The following is a 16,513-nucleotide window of genomic DNA, read 5'->3' as shown; positions in this document are numbered from 1 at the left end:
TGGCTATGTGAAGATTTTCTTATGATGTGGCTTATAAGGTCAGGAAGGAGAGTCTCTCAGGATACAGAAGACCACAAGCCAATTTTATTATACTGGAAAATAGTGTTTTCTGTTTGAAATCTTCATATGATTGCATCAGTGCAGTATGTATACTATTATCTACTTAGTCAATAAAATAATATTTTAACTATATATCATTCCAAAGCTTCTGTGTTACACTTGTACATCTGGACTCCTGTCAGCACCAGCTGCTGAATATAAAAGCAGAGGAAAACAGGCTGTGATTGCCCAGTAGAGAAAAAAATACGGTACAAAGGATGAAGGAATGACTGGGTTTTTTTGTGGGTTTTTTTCTTTTTCTTTTTTGAAGTCTAAGGTATTTCTAATTGCATCTATTAAAACAAAAAGGTTGGGGAAAATTTGGTGGTGGAAACTAACGTACGTGGACTTTATTACACCCTTTGAAAAGAAGGCCTTTTTTCTGTGGCACTGTTTACTTCTCATTGCAGCTTTATGGGAAGCAGTGGTACACAAGCAGGTTACCGGGGCTGCCAGGGCAGCAACATCAACAGGTTTCACTATATTTCCAAGCCGGTCATGGGCTGGCAGTTGATGGCCTACCACAAGTTCCGACATAATAGGTATTACATATATATAATTCCAATATCTACCTCTCGTTAGAGTGCTTGATGGGCACAGAAAGTCACAACAGTTTACTCATGCATAGTAAATTATGCCAGAAACAGCTGTGAACGAGTATTAGGCTCTTTCTCCCTTATAAGTATCTGTAGCAATACCATTGGTGGCTTTGCCACACCATCTGTAGCCTGACCGCACTGCCCCGCTAGCGCCCCGGCCGAGGGGCTGCACTTTGGACAAACCGCTTGTGCTGCCCTGCCTGCCTTCCGCAGGGCCTAACGGGCCGGGCTCCCAACCGCCCGCACCGTCGTCGCCCTTTGGTTACTCTGCTCTTTAACAAGCAAGAGCAATAGGCACCAGAGTTCAGTGGCGAGAAGCCGAGGGCAAGGCGGTGGGCCCTGGGGACACAGTCTACAGGCGCGAGCGGGGGGTATCCGGCCTCGCCTCGCCTCCCCTCAACGGTCTCAGCCCCCCGCGGGGCCCCACAGCACCCATCACCCGCGGCTCCCCCCCCCCCCGGAAGCTAATCGCGTCCTCCCTCCTAGCCGGGGAACAGGAGCAGCAGCGCCTCTTCCCTCACTTACTAGCCGCCAGTCACAGAACGTCACCAAGGGACGGTGAGGGCCTAGATTGGTTAACGGGAAGAAGTAAGTCTGGCGTTGATTCGCTGGCTCCGCTCATGTGATGCTGGTGGGGTCGTGATCCCTGCTGTGGTGGAGGGGCTCGGTTTGTCAGGTAGGTAGGTCCTGTGCATGGTGCGGTGCAGTTGGTGGTGACTACATCCCAGGGGTGTCGTCGCTGGGGTGGGATGTGGCTCTGCAGTGTCTAGCCCACCCGCGAGGGAGCTGGGGCGTGGGGGGCGGCAGGTAGGCCCCGCGAGCTGATTTACCTGCAGGCCGGGCGCACTCGATGCAGCTTGCGCTTTCTTCTGAGGGTGTGGTGGTAGCGGTGGCGGCGGCGGTGGTGCCGGTGCCGGGAATAGTCGCGGGGTGCTTCTTGCCTGGTGGTGGCTCCGCCTTGGCGTAGCTGGTAGCGCGGTGGGTGCGGAGTCCCGCACCCGTCCGAGGGGCTGCCGTCGGGCCCAGGCTCGGGGCCCTGCGTTGGGTCGAGTGGGCCCCCGGGCATGGGAGGCCCGGGCTCGGCGGCATTCTCGGGGATGAAGGGAGAGAAAGGGCCAAGTCAGTTTGGTTCCTGCTGCGCCTGCCCCCACCGGTACCCGGGGTGCCTGGCCTCAGAGCTGCAGCTCCCTTGCTTTGCTCCTGGTGTACCAAGGCACACTGGCTGGGCTATAACTGCTGCGGGGGGGGCGCCCCAGTCACCACTTGAAGCTTTATGATGTGTGGCTCCCCTCAAATAAATGGGGAAATAAGCCCCTGTTTTTCCTCTAGCAGTGCTGTACAGCTTAGAGACGTTCTTAACTTCGAATAGAGATTTGGAGGCTGTGTAGATAGGGACTTTTTGGTGTTACTGTGTTGGCTTTCTTATGTGCCTTTTTTGAATCTGCTATAAACAAACATGTTTTGTCTGTTCATGGGTTTGGTATTTAAGAATACCAAATGCTCCCAAGTTTGGTATGTGAGGGCAAAAGATATAGAAAGACATTAAAGATACCTTTTTGCATTGGAATATGTTTCTGTTTTGTTTAAACTTATGTGAACATACACACTTGGAAGTGACTCATCCCATGTGAACATCTGTGTGGGTTTTTTTTTTTTAATTTTGATGCAAGTTAGCCTGTTTTCTGACTTTCTAAATGCAGTAAGAAAGAATATCTTCCAAATACTTGACATAACTTTTCCCTACTTTGTAACAAACCTATGCAAAGTGACTTGGATGTTCTGCTATATCTTAATGTAGTTTCTTTTAACAAGTTGCAATGTAAGAAAAACCTGGGCAACATCTGAAACTTTTTGCTTTAAGGTCAAAAGAATTTACTGGATATTATTTTAAGTTAATTATTGCACATGTTAAGTTACATATAATAAAGGTATATTGTCCAGAAAAGAAATGACTGATACGTTTTGCTATATGTGTGTTAGCCTTTGGAAGACTCAAGAAGGTGGAAAGTTCATACTTCTAAACAGCTCACAGTCAAAGCAAATTGTAATTAATAGACATACCATAGGTTGAGTTACCATAATGATTATTGTTGGTGAGATGTATATGTTGTGCATTTCTCCTTTTATAAATTCCTTTTTAATGTGTTTGTAGCAGATTATCAGTCCTATTAAAAGTTTAGAGTAAACCTTTGTGAAATGTTAACCCCAAAAGAGTTGAGCTTTCAAAGAAGATACTACTTTGAAGGAAAAGATTGTATTATATATACAAGGTTACTTTTTAAACTGAGCAAAGGCTTTGTTAATTATCACCAAGATCCTTCCCTGCTTTCCTACAACTATAACTTCTTGTCACAACTGAATCTTTCAAAAGAAGGTGGTTCTTCAGTTGATATTTGGATTCTCAATGTATAAAGTGATCAGCTGCCACTTATTGATGTTTTTTGAGCTGTCTCAGCAGGGTGAAGGAAGGTATGTTGCTTTCTCTGCCTGAAAGCTGGCAGTGAGCCTGGAGTTGCTCCATACAAGGATGGATTAGCTGCATGAGGTCATCACTTCATAGGGAGGAGTCTTTTTCAGTGTGTGGGAAGTGGGTCTAGGAAAAGGAAGGGGAATTCTTTTGCTGGGGGGGGGGAAGGAGCGGCAGCAGCAAGAGAAGAGAGTTTTATGCTCATTCCAGCAGAAAGTAAACTGCTGTGTGCTTTTATCTTAAGAGAAAAGACTTTCCACTTAATACTGTCTTAATTATAGTGTTGGTTTATTTACATTATAAAAAAATGGCTTTAGAAAACTTAAGAAGGGAGGATTATTATACAGGAGAGATGGGAATTGTTGAGTGTTCACCATTTTGTTAAGGAATAAAAAGATCTAAAATACTGTGTATGTAAATATGCTGCAAGTTTCTGCTCTATAACATTTGCATTAGGTCACTGCAGCATTTATGCAGAAAGATTTATTTTGGAAACTTTTGTTAATAGTGAAGCAATGGAATTTTTAGCTTTGTTTCCAGGGTTTGAGAAAAGATAGTTAACTTTCTTTTTAAGAGCTTCATGTGTGTGATGGTACATGGTGTATAGAAAGTTTTGGAAGTAGTTCTTAGAAAGCAGCAAGGGTGCTTCTAAAATGTTGTAGGTTTTTTTTTTTTTAATCGACTTAATGTGATGGGGAATTTGGATTCTTGTTCTCTCATAAAATCATATTTGAGGGTATGACTTCAAAATTTTTTTCATATTATGGTTTTGGAAGCTATTTACATTAACATGAGGAGCTGAAACATTAAGAAATTAAGATTAAGCATCAAAATAAATGACCATAACTAAGACCTAATGAAAAATCAATTACCTTACAAGTAGGGACAACCTGTGAAAAGTTTGTGATTTGTTTAGCATTATATAAGAGCTCTTCGGCAGAAGCAGAAATACAATTCAGAATAGTATTAAACTGCATTAATCACGAGTCCTTTTTTCCCCTGAAATTGCCTGTTGAGAAAATGGGAGACTGACAAACAAAAACTGTCCCTTCTTACATATGTGATAGTATAGTTTTTAGTGAAGAATGGTGTGTTTGTTGTCTGTGTGCAGAGAGCAGAAGATACAGTTTGTCTGTGTTAAGTGGCTCCAATCAGTAATTTGATTTAATAAATGGAATTTTCAGACAGGGACATCTTATCACATGCAATTCTTTAACATTTGCTTAAAAATTGAATGTCTTTAGGTGTTAGTGGTAATATGCCTTTCACTTTCATGAGTCTGTCTGAACCTGTAAAGGGGGAAGAAAGTGTTCCTGTCCAGTGGTGTTCTGCTGTTTCTACCTGGTTTGTATTTATGGTAAATTTGGCTCTAGTCCTCCTATCACAATGTTTTCCTCTTGTAATTTTTTGCTGGTGTGGGCTTTCTCTTACATAATTGAATCTTGGTCTTTGGAACTTCTCATAAGATTTTTTTTGTATCTGCTATTAAAAATGTAGTGAATTATGTAATGCTTCTAGCCTGCTGCATTTTTTTCCTCCTTTTGCATTTGCTTGCATAGCTGCTCTTTCTTTACAGTGACTGAATGTAAGCATCACTTAGTCTTTCCTATTATTGGTTATGAAGAGTTTTGAGACATTTCAGTGTCTTGGTCAGTCACTTTCTCAAGTTGCCACTTGTTTCCTTACAGTCTATTGAAAAATAATGTTATTAAGTTTGTCTTTCCCATATGATATATTTTGTTCTCCCATGCTTCTCCTTTCCTTATTAATGGGCTTCCTTTTTGTTTTATCAAGTGTAAATTTCATAAATAAATGAATTTATCTAATTTTCCTGATATAATGCACTGTTTCATAAGAAAAGAAATTCTAATAACCTTTTTCTTTTTTTTATCTTTGGTTGCATGTGTATAGACAATTATCTCTTCCCTCAAAATTGTGTGTATGAAGTCATAGCATAATACTACTTGCAGTAGTAAACAAATGATAGGTAAAGCATGCATTTTATGTTTCATGGTCTTTTTTGTACATTCCAGGAGTAGACCCTATACTAAGAGAAATTTCAATTATTTAATAGTCTAATTTTTATTTGGGGTGTGGATGGAGGGGTAAGAATGATTTCCTTGCTTTAATGGAATATGACTATTAAAAGCCTCACATTCAGAAATTGAGATGGACTGTCTAGTAAATTGATCACCTGTTGTAAAGTGGTCTTTAAATCATTACTAAAGCCTTGAATTTGAGCATTTGTTTCTCCTGAATCCAAATTGTCTTCCTTTTCTGTTTTTGCAGTATTCTTAATGTTTAGAGTAGGGCTCCAAAATATGTGCCATGCTAAGCAATTTGGAGCCCATGTAGCATGGGAATTGATAGCAGATCAAGAGTAAGTATGAGCCTCTTGGCATACGATTCCCATTCCATATGCTGCCTTTTTAAAGGGTCCACATATGTGCTGTGCTTCCCTGTTCTGAATTTAACTGGAGGCCAGGCTTGCTTCTGGTTTTCTGGTTTATCAGTTGCCTATCTTGGCCTGGAAAGTTCTAAATATGTGGGCTGTCATTCACATTATAAACCACAAGTTTTAACTGGTGCTTATGGGTTCATCATTATTTTAATCTTAACAGTCACATTCCCAGATATATTTCATGGTAATATATAATAAAATTCCTGAGCCAGAAGTTACTACAAGGGTAGGAGAGTATCCTGGGAATGTATTGCTATATACGTGCTTTGTTCTTCCCTACTCTGCCAATGACCAAAAGCAAATGAGATACAGGACTGCGGACTGCATGGACCTTTGATCTCACCCAGTACGGCCATGTCCTGGTTTCGGCAGGGATAGAGTTAATTTCCTTTCTAGTAGCTGGTACAATGCTGTGTTTTGGATTTAGGATGAGAACAAAGTTGATAACGCACCGATGTTTTAGTTGTTGCTAGGTAATGCTTATACTAGCCAAGGATTTTTTAGTTTTCCATGCTCTACTGACTGAGAAGGCTGGAGGTGCACAAGAAGCTGGGAGGGGGCACAGCCAAACTGGCCAAAGGGACATTCCATACCATGTGATGTCATGCTCAGTACATAAACTGGGGAAAGCTGGCCGGGGGGGCCGCTGCTCGGGGACTGGCTGGGCATTGGTTGGCGGGTGGTGAGCAATTGCACTGTGCATCACTTGCTTTGTGTATTATTATTATTATCATATTATTATTATTATTATTATCATCATTTTATTTCAATTATTAAACTGTTTTTATCTCAACCCACGAGTTTTTCTCACTTGTGCTCTTCCAATTCTCTCCCCCATCCCACCGGGGGTGGGGGGAGTGAGCGAGCGGCTGCGTGGTGCTCTGTTGCCGACTGAGGTTAAACCACGACAGTCCTTTTTGGCGCCCAACGTGGGGCTCGAAGGGTTTGAGATAATAACAGATTAACTGGAGTGTATTAAGGAATTTATATATGTAAATAGTTGTGGGTCACAATGTTGGTTTCTCTGTTCTTGATATTGATTTGTGTAATCTGCATCGTGCTCCTTTCTTTGCTGTACGTGTTAAAGATTGGTGTTGGTTTTTGCAGTTTGCTGTGGTCTGCAGTGAGTAGTGATGTCTCGCTTGTGAGGTTTGTTTTTAGAACATTGACCTTGACATTAGTGTGGTATGTAGGTTTCGCAATGAAGCTGTTACTGTACCACGGAGACCATTTCGTGGAGACAACTAGCAATTGCAGTGACTTTTCTGAGAGTTTTTTTACGGAGGAAATAGAGAATGGCAGTGTCACTACCTTCTTCCATGATGTTTCCTCCTTCATTACAGTAACTGTTCAGTATTTTGAACAGCCTTGGGTAGTTAAGATACTTCTATTGGTATCTCTTGGGAATATTGTTTCGGTTTTGTCTAAAGTTGGTAAGCAATTTAAGAATATCATCCAGGGATCTGCCCCAAGGCTGCATAGTTATGAGTGGCAGGGTGTGTGGGACAAGATGGGCAAGTACCTAGGCCAATGGGCACCCCCAGGGTTTTGGAACTTCACCCCTGAGCAAGTGCAGAATCCTGAAAAGTTAGTAGAATATTTGGAAAAAGTATGCTGTCACCCTGGCAACTCCAGAGAGATGCAGATAATTGCAACGTGCTGGGGCCTGGCCCATGCCTACCGAGCCCTGTTCAACACCATCCAGTACCTTCAAAGGGAAGGGAAGGTCTCTGGCTCTGATGGTAAAACGACACGCACTGTGGCCACTCAGACCCCGGCGACACGCCCTGTGGCTGAACCAAAGAACCAACCTGTGCCAGTATCAGTGGCCCCTGTACACAAGAAGAAATCTTGGAAGCAAAAGTCGGCTCGTTTAGTAAGGGAGGAAGAAGCTTCTTCTAAAAGGGAAGCAGAGGAAGAAGTGTATGAGACGGGTGACCCTGGAGAAGGGCCATCACGAGAACAGCAGGAGGAGAGCCGGCCGCTGATCGGGGAGGAAGAAGAGAAAGAACTCATAAACGAGGCAGTGACCACCCGATCTCTATCCCTGAGTGAGCTGCGAGATATACAAAAAGATTTCAGCCGTCGTCCAGGTGAGCATATTGTCACCTGGCTGCTCCGATGCTGGGATAATGGGGCCAGTAGCCTAGAATTAGAGGGTAGGGAAGCCGAGCAGCTGGGATCCCTTTCTAGGGAAGGGGGCATTGACAAAGTGATTGGAAAAGGGACACGAGTCCTCAGCCTTTGGAGGCGACTCTTGTCAAGCGTGAAGGAAAGGTATCCCTTCAAGGAAGATGTCATATGTCGCCCAAGCAAGTGGGCCACCATGGAGAAGGGTATCCAGTTTCTGAGAGAATTAGCTGTGCTGGAGGTGATTTATGATGACCTGAACAATGAACAACTACCCAAAGATCCAGACGAAGTCAAGTGCACGCGACCCATGTGGCGGAAGTTTATAAGGAGCTCACCATCGTCATACGCCAATTCATTGGCAGTGATGACCTGGAAAGATGGAGAGGAACAAACGGTGGATGAATTGGCTGGTTAACTCCAGCAATACGAGGAAAGTCTCTCTTCCTCCCTCGTCTCGGCTGTGGAGAAACTGTCCGAAAAACTGTCCCGGGAGATCCAGCAACTCAGAGAGGATAGGTCCTACTCCTCACCTGTACGGACCAATATCTCGGCTATTAGGAGTCAGCGTTCTTTTGCTCAAGAGAGAGAATATAAAGGGTACACACCACGGGGCACCCTATGGTTTTACCTGCGTGACCACGGAGAGGACATGAGGAAGTGGGATGGGAAACCTACTGCAGCCCTAGGGGCACGGGTACGCGAATTGCAAGGGAAAACCAATCACAAAAGGGGGTTCCTCCAGGAAAATTGCTGCTCCAGTTTCCAGCGGGCAGTTCCCCAGACAGGGTAGAAGAGCTGATCTTACTCCTGATGTTAATGAAGAAACTTCTGACTCGTATGTACAAGAAATGAGAAACGAGTACTGCAGTGAGGATTAGAGGGGCCCTGCCTCCAGCCAGGGGGAGGAAAGGGACAACCGGGTTTTCTGGACTGTGTGGATTCGGTGGCCTGGCACATCAGACCCACAGAAGTGTAAGGCTCTAGTAGACACCGGTGCACAGTGTACCCTAATGCCATCAAGCTACAAAGGGGCAGAACCCATCTGTATTTCTGGGGTGACAGGGGGATCCCAACAGCTAACTGTATTGGAAGCCGAAGTGAGTCTAACTGGGAATGGGTGGCAGAAGCACCCCATTGTGACTGGCCCAGATGCTCCGTGCATCCTTGGCATAGACTACCTCAGGAGAGGGTATTTCAAGGACCCAAAAGGGTACCGGTGGGCTTTTGGTATAGCTGCCTTGGAGATGGAGGAAATTAAACAGCTGTCCACCTTGCCTGGTCTCTCGGAGGACCCCTCTGTTGTGGGGTTGCTGAAGGTCGAAGACCAACAGGTGCCAATCGCTACCACCACGGTGCACCGGCGGCAATATCGCACCAACCAGGACTCCCTGATTCCCATTCATGAGCTGATTCGTCGACTGGAGAGCCAAGGAGTAATCAGCAAGACTCGCTCACCCTTTAGCAGTCCCATATGGCCAGTGTGGAAGTCTAATGGAGAGTGGAGACTAACAGTAGACTATCATGGCCTAAATGAAGTCACCCCCCTGCTGAGTGCTGCTGTGCCGGACATGCTAGAACTTCAATACGAACTGGAGTCAAAGGCAGCCAAGTGGTATGCCACAGTTGATATTGCTAATGCGTTGTTCTCAATCCCTTTGGCAGCAGAGTGCAGGCCACAGTTTGCTTTCACGTGGAGGGGTGTCCAGTACACCTGGAACCGACTGCCCCAGGGGTGGAAACACAGCCCTACCATTTGCCATGGACTGATCCAGACTGCACTGGAATAGGGTGAGGCTCCGGAACACCTGCAATACATTGATGATATCATCGTGTGGGGCGACACAGCAGGAGAAGTTTTTGAAAAAAGGAAGGAAATAGTCCAAATCCTGCTGAAGGCCGGTTTTGCCATAAAACAAAGTAAGGTCAAGGAACCTGCACAGGAGATCCAGCTTTTAGGAATAAAATGGCAAGATGGACGTCGTCAGATCCCAATGGATGTGATCAACAGAATAACAGCCATGTCTCCACCAACTAGCCAAAAGGAAACACAAGCTTTCTTAGGCGTCGTGGGTTTTTGGAGAATGCACATTCCAAATTACAGTCTGATCGTAAACCCTCTCTATCAAGTGACCCGAAAGAAGAACGATTTCAAATGGGGCCCTGAGCAACGACAAGCTTTTGAACAAATTAAAGAGGAGATAGTTCATGCAGTAGCCCTGGGGCCAGTCCGGGCAGGACAAGATGTAAAAAATGTGCTCTACACCGCAGCCGGGGAGAATGGCCCTACCTGGAGCCTCTGGCAGAAAGCACCAGGGGAGACTCGAGGTCGACCCCTAGGGTTTTGGAGTCGGGGATACAGAGGATCCGAGGCCCGCTATACTCCAACTGAAAAAGAGATATTAGCAGCATATGAAGGGGTTCGAGCTGCTTCAGAAGTGATCGGCACTGAAGCACAGCTCCTCCTGGCACCCCGACTGCCGGTGCTGGGCTGGATGTTCAGAGGGAGGGTCCCCTGTACACATCATGCAACTGATGCTACGTGGAGTAAGTGGGTCGCACTGATCACACAACGGGCTCGAATAGGAAACCCCAGTCGCCCAGGAATCCTGGAAGTGATCATGGACTGGCCAGAAGGCAAAGATTTTGGAATATCGCCAGAGGAGGAGGTGGCATGTGCTGAGGAGGCCCCAATGTATAATGAACTACCAGAAAATGAGAAGCAATATGCCCTGTTCACTGATGGGTCCTGTCGTATTGTAGGAAAGCATCGGCAGTAGAAAGGTGCTGTATGGAGTTCCACGCGACAAGTTGTAGAAACTGCTGAAGGAGAAGGTGAATCGAGCCAATTTGCCGAGGTAAAGGCTTTAGACATTGCTGAACGAGAGAAGTGGCCAGTGCTCTATCTCTCTACTGCCTCATGGATGGTGGCAAATGCCCTGTGGGGGTGGTTGCAGCAATGGAAGCAGAGCAACTGGCAGCGCAGAGGCAAACCCATCTGGGCTGCCGCATTGTGGCAAGATATTGCTGCCCGGGTGGAGAACCTGGTTGTAAAAGTCCGTCACGTAGATGCTCACGTACCCAAGAGTCAGGCCCCTGAAGAACATCAAAACAACCAGCAGGTGGATCAGGCTGCTAAGATTGAAGTGGCTCAGGTGGATCTGGACTGGCAACAGAAGGGTGAATTATTTCTAGCTCGGTGGGCCCATGACACCTCAGGGTGCCATCAAGGAAGAGATGCAACATACAGATGGGCTCGTGATCGAGGGGTGGACTTATCCTGCGCAATAGTGTCCATGGTCATCCATGAATGTGAAACAGGCGCTGCAATCAAGCAAGCCAAGCGGTTAAAGCCTCTCTGGTATGGAGGACAATGGCTGAAATATCAATATGGGGAGGCCTGGCAGATCGATTATATCACACTCCCACAAACCCGCCAAGGCAAGCGCCACGTGCTTACAATGGTGGAGGCAACCACCGAATGGCTGGAAACATATCCCGTGCCCCATGCCACTGCCCGGAACACTCTCCTGGGCCTTGAAAAGCAAGTCCTATGGCGACATGGCACCCCAGAAAGAACTGAGTCAGACAACGGGACTCATTTCCGAAACAACCTCATAGACACCTGGGCCAAAGAGCACGGCATTGAGTGGGTGTATCACATCCCCTATCATGCACCAGCCTCTGGGAAAATTGAATGATACAATGGACTGTTAAAGACTATGCTGAGAGCAATGGGTGGTGGGACGTTCAAACATTGGGATACGCATTGAGCAAAGGCCACCTGGTTAGTCAACACGAGGGGATCTGCCAGTCGAGCAGGCCCTGCCCAGTCAGAACTTTTACGTACTGTAGATGGGAATAAAGTCCCTGTAGTGCACATAAAAAATATGCTGGGGAAGACAGTCTGGGTTATTCCTGCCTCAGGCAGAGGCAAACCCATCCGTGGGATTGCTTTTGCTCAAGGACCTGGGTGCCCTTGGTGGGTGATGCGGAAGGATGGGGAAGTCCGATGTGTACCTCAAGGGGATTTGATTTTGGGTGAGAATAGCCAATGATCTGAATTATGTGATGTTAAGTACTAATTATAGTTATAATAGTTATACTAATAATACACAGATATACTAATAATACTAATAATATTACATGCCATACTAATGATATTACAATAAGAATCACCCAGACTAATGAAGAATAACTTCAGTGAAACCAAGCAAAGCACAGGGATGATGGTACCAGGACTGACTTCAACATGAAACAATCCAACACCACATACCATCTCCATTTTTCCTGCCCTGGAAGATTATTATGACAGATGGAGCCCGAAGTCATGGACTAAATGAACTCACCGAACGTTTTAGAGGGATGGCCCACAGACGAAGGGAATGATATCTCTGTGTGTGTGTGTATATATTAAAAAAAATAAAAGAAAGGGGGGTGGTGATTAATGAAAATGTACTGGAAAATATGAGACTTGAGCATGACGCAGATGGTATAGAATAAGGGGTGGATATTGTCCTGGTTTCGGCAGGGATAGAGTTAATTTCCTTTCTTGTAGCTGGTACAGTGTTTTGGTTTTAGGATGAGAACAAAGTTGATAACGCACCGATGTTTTAGTTGTTGCTAGGTAATGCTTACACTAGCCAAGGACTTCTCAGCTTCCCATGCTCTACTGACTGAGAAGGCTGGAGGTGCACAAGAAGCTGGGAGGGGGCACAGCCAAACTGGCCAAAGGGACATTCCATACCATGTGACGTCATGCTCAGTACATAAACTGGGGAAAGCTGGCCGGGGGGACGGCTGCTCGGGGACTGGTTGGGCATCGGTCGGTGGGTGGTGAGCAATTGTACTGTGCATCACTTGCTTTGTGTATTTTTATTATTATCATATTATTATCATTTTATTTCAATTATTAAACTGTTTTTATCTCAACCCACGAGTTTTTCTCACTTGTGCTCTTCCAATTCTCTCCCCCATCCCACCGGGGGTGGGGGGAGTGAGCGAGCGGCTGTGTGGTGCTTATTTGCTGACTGAGATTAAACCATGACACTGTTTCTGAAATGTAAGGAAGTAGCTTATAACTGAAGTGTGGTATGAGAAAAATGAGCTTAGTCAGAAAAGTAGATGTAAATCTAAATGGTGTAAAAAATCTCCAAATGAAGTACCAGTCATGTTAATGTGTCTTAAAATTTTTTCTTTCATCTTACGAATTTTTTTTTTTGCAAGACTGTTCCTAAACTTTAACTGTAAAAATATTAGTATTAATACAGCTAATGACAGAGACCATCCTTTGTAAATAGAGCCAATATAAATTTAGTGTTGCTTTTTGACAGAGCTTCTAACCATCAGTAAGAATTCTGAATATAATATGGTGCTTTTGAAATTAAGAGCATATGAAAGCTTGTGGCAGCAAGATCTAAGGTTACTCATATACCCTTCATTTGTCTCTATTGTGTACATGCATAATAATACAATGCTATTTTTATTTTCTTTATAGGATCATGGTTTCTTTAGTTACATACCATAGCTTGTGTTCTGAGAATAAATATGTAGTGTATGAGGCTTATTTCAGTAACTTTCTGGAAGAGCTAACTGAGGCAGGAAACTGCAGCAAGAGAAGGAATGGTTTTGGGAGTAAGGCTACTCTGGAGATGAAGTGATTATGTTGCTATTACCATGATTTATCATATTGGACAAATCATATACATCAAAATTTGCCTATGTAATGACTGTTTTTCATTATCTGATAGTCAATTTTCAAGTTGTAGATTCTGATTTGCAGAAATTCTGTGTGATAACTGAAGCCAATTACATCTTTGTTCTAGATGTTTAATATGTTAAAAATGCTAGGCACTCTGAAAAGTCTGTCTTTAAGCCTTTGAAATTATGTATCCGTTTTGTGCAATGAGACGGAGCTGCTTTAGGGAGAAATGGTATGAAATTAAGGACTCTGTTATGATGTGTGTATCTCAGGGGGATCAATGTAAGGTTGCACAGGGAACCTGATTTGAGCTGTCTTCTAACTTTTGGGAGGCTGAATCTGAAACTTTTACCACAGTGTTTAGGAACAAACTACCTAGTAATCTTCCAGTTATCCATTTCTCAGAGATGCAGTGCTCTTAGGACTTAACACTGGAATCAAATATTTTGAGTCACTAGGACTAGTCCCTTAGAGTTAGGGAGTGTGGTGGGTTGGCCCCAGCCAAAAACTAAGCACCCACCAGCCGCTCACTCATTTTCCCTGCAGTGAGATGGGGAAAGAATTGGAAGAGCAAAAGGAAGAAAAACTTGTGGGTTGAGATAAATACAGTGTAATAAGTGAAAGGGGGGGGGAACAAGTGATGCAAAGGCAATCACTCACCACCTCCCAAAAGCAGACCGATGTCTGGCCAGTTTCTAAGCAATGGCTACTGTGGAAAGACTACCCCTCGTTTTTATTGCTGAATATGACATTATATGGCATGGAATATATCTCTCTGGTCAGTTTGGGTCAGCTATCCCAGCTGTGTCCCCTCCCAACTTCTTGCCCATCCCCAGCTTACTGGCGGGACAGTGTGAGAAACAGAGAAGGCCTTGACACCGTGGAAGCACTGTTCAGCAATAGCTAAAACATCAGTGTGTTATCAACACCGTTTTCAGCACAAATCCAAAACATATCCCCATACCAGCTACTATGAAGAAAATTAACTCTGTCCCAGCCAGACCCAGTACAGGTAGGTACTATTATACTACTATATTTTACAGATGGGAAACTGGAGGCTACAAACTGAGATTAAGCTGACAGTTCAAAGTAACGTGGAGGACCTGAGATCTCTTCAAGTCATAGGTTGGTGTTTGAAACTGTTTTGACCCTCCTTTCAGTTGGTTTCCAAGTGGTGTATATATAAGGTAATGCTTAATCTTATGATTATGTTATTTCAGAGTTTAGGCATTAATAGTTGCCCTTTGTAACACAAGTTTTTCTTTCGATATGTTTCTCATGAATCTTGTTCTACTTTCAGATGTGGTGAAGAATCTGTCTTGTCACCTGTGTGATATAGAGTGCCTTAAAAAATGGGGTTTGGAAGTGACCTGAAGTATTCTCACGATGCTTTATTAAAACTGCAAGACTGGGAACTGCGACTGCTGGAAATGGTGAAGAAATTTATGGTTATGCGAGTAAAAAGTGATAAGGAGTATGCTTCCACTTTACAAAATCTTTGTAATCAAATAGATAAAGAGAGTACTTATCAACTGGATTATATCAGCAATGTGTCCAAGGTAAGAAAATCCTTAGAAATCAACAGGGTTGGGTTTTTTCGGTAGTTTGGGGTTTTTGTAAGTAACAAAGTCCAGCAATTTTTTTTATTTTCCAATGACCTACTAAAATGTGTCACAATAAATATTACTCTCTTGGCTGCATTGAAGTGACTCTGTCTTATTCTGTCTACTTTATTTAGAGGAAAATGGGAAAGATAGTATATGGAATGATAACTGGCTCAGCTCAAAATAGTGTTTCTGTTTGATTCCTATTGATTCAGCCTCTTGAGAATTACTGTTGCCAATGTGTTTAAAATAACCTCCTTTTAGTCCCTCAGTGGAATATGCAAAAGTCAAGCTCCAGTCTTGCTTTAAGAACAATAAACTAAACCAGGATCCTGAATTTTGAACTTCAGTATTTTAGGTTCCTGTGTTGTCTGCTATTTTGTTTAGCATACTCTGTTTTCAAAACATCATAGTAAGCTTTTCTTTTAAAACAGTTAAATAGGAACTATTGTTGATGTTATAGAATTTGTGACAGAAATAGAAAAATGCCAGGAAACCAAGGCAAAGCCTAGCATTCCAACTGTTATTCACACCATAGTATATTTTTGTGAAAACAAAGCATTAATTCAGGATGTTTCTCATAATTGGTAGATTTGTTTAAACATAATTTCATACCCAATTTAAAATAACTGTCTTAACTTTTTATGAAGGTAAGGCTGTCCTCCCCCTAAATGATTAATCATCACATTTAGAGGAAGTACAATGAAGGTAAAGATGACTTAAACTTCTCTATTTCACTTGTTAGTAAGCTTCACTCCTGATTTTGGATTCCTTCCTGACTAGAGAAAACAGTTCTGTTTTAATGGCTTATTCAGTTCTTGGCCCTTTTGCTGTAGCAGTGGTTACACAGTCACTTCAGTGTGGCATAAATCCTGATCTCCTACTCTGCAGGAAAACATCTTTTTCGGTCAGGTTAAGTTTTAGACAAAGCAGTTTTTAGCTGGCTTATGGAGTTGCTGCTTGAACACTAGCCTCTTATGTATGAGCGTGACATATAGTATATCATGCTCATAGGAGTAGGAACATAACTACTCCTTGTGCATCAGTCTAGATTTATACTGGATTAAAGTGGTGGTTTGTGTGATTTGAAAGCTACACTGGTATAGCTAGCCTGTTTTAGCTGTCCCAAAAGTATAACCACATAGTGTTTAGCTTAAATTCAATCCCTCCCCAGTAATTATTGTACTTTTAAATTGACGCTCTGCCTTTTTTCATCTGTGGGTTTTAATGGTGTGTATTGGTGTATTTGGAATGCTTTTCACCCAGTTATGTTTTTCATGCACGGTTTGTTATAGGTTTTGTTATCTAAGCTGTGATGATTTTGGTAAACTGATTCAAACATTTTTTGCTTAATGGCAGAAGTCAGATATCTTCTTTGGGATCCATCAGTATAAAATATATGGCATAGAAAACTCAAAGTTTCATATAGATTTATTGATGATATGATAATTC

The 16,513-nt window shown here is 43.4% G+C and overlaps 1 protein-coding gene across 1 annotated transcript in view; it reads left to right on the top strand.

Annotated features, from left to right (window-relative positions):
• Nucleotides 1-1,333: 1,333 nt before the first annotated feature.
• The window catches only part of LOC143172288 (tyrosine-protein kinase Fer-like), a 233,438-nt gene continuing 218,258 nt past the window's right edge, over nucleotides 1,334-16,513 (top strand). Inside the window, exons 1-2 of the mRNA XM_076361544.1 lie at nucleotides 1,334-1,374; nucleotides 14,758-15,016. Of these exons, the coding sequence (XP_076217659.1) occupies nucleotides 14,810-15,016 (207 nt within the window). The 5' untranslated portion in view covers nucleotides 1,334-1,374; nucleotides 14,758-14,809. The remainder of the gene's footprint in view (nucleotides 1,375-14,757; nucleotides 15,017-16,513) is intronic.

This window comes from Aptenodytes patagonicus, chromosome W, assembly GCF_965638725.1.
Source record: "Aptenodytes patagonicus chromosome W, bAptPat1.pri.cur, whole genome shotgun sequence".
Lineage (NCBI taxonomy): Eukaryota > Metazoa > Chordata > Aves > Sphenisciformes > Spheniscidae > Aptenodytes > Aptenodytes patagonicus.
Note: the sequence above shows the minus strand (reverse complement) of the source record. Positions and strands in the feature narration are given on the sequence as shown.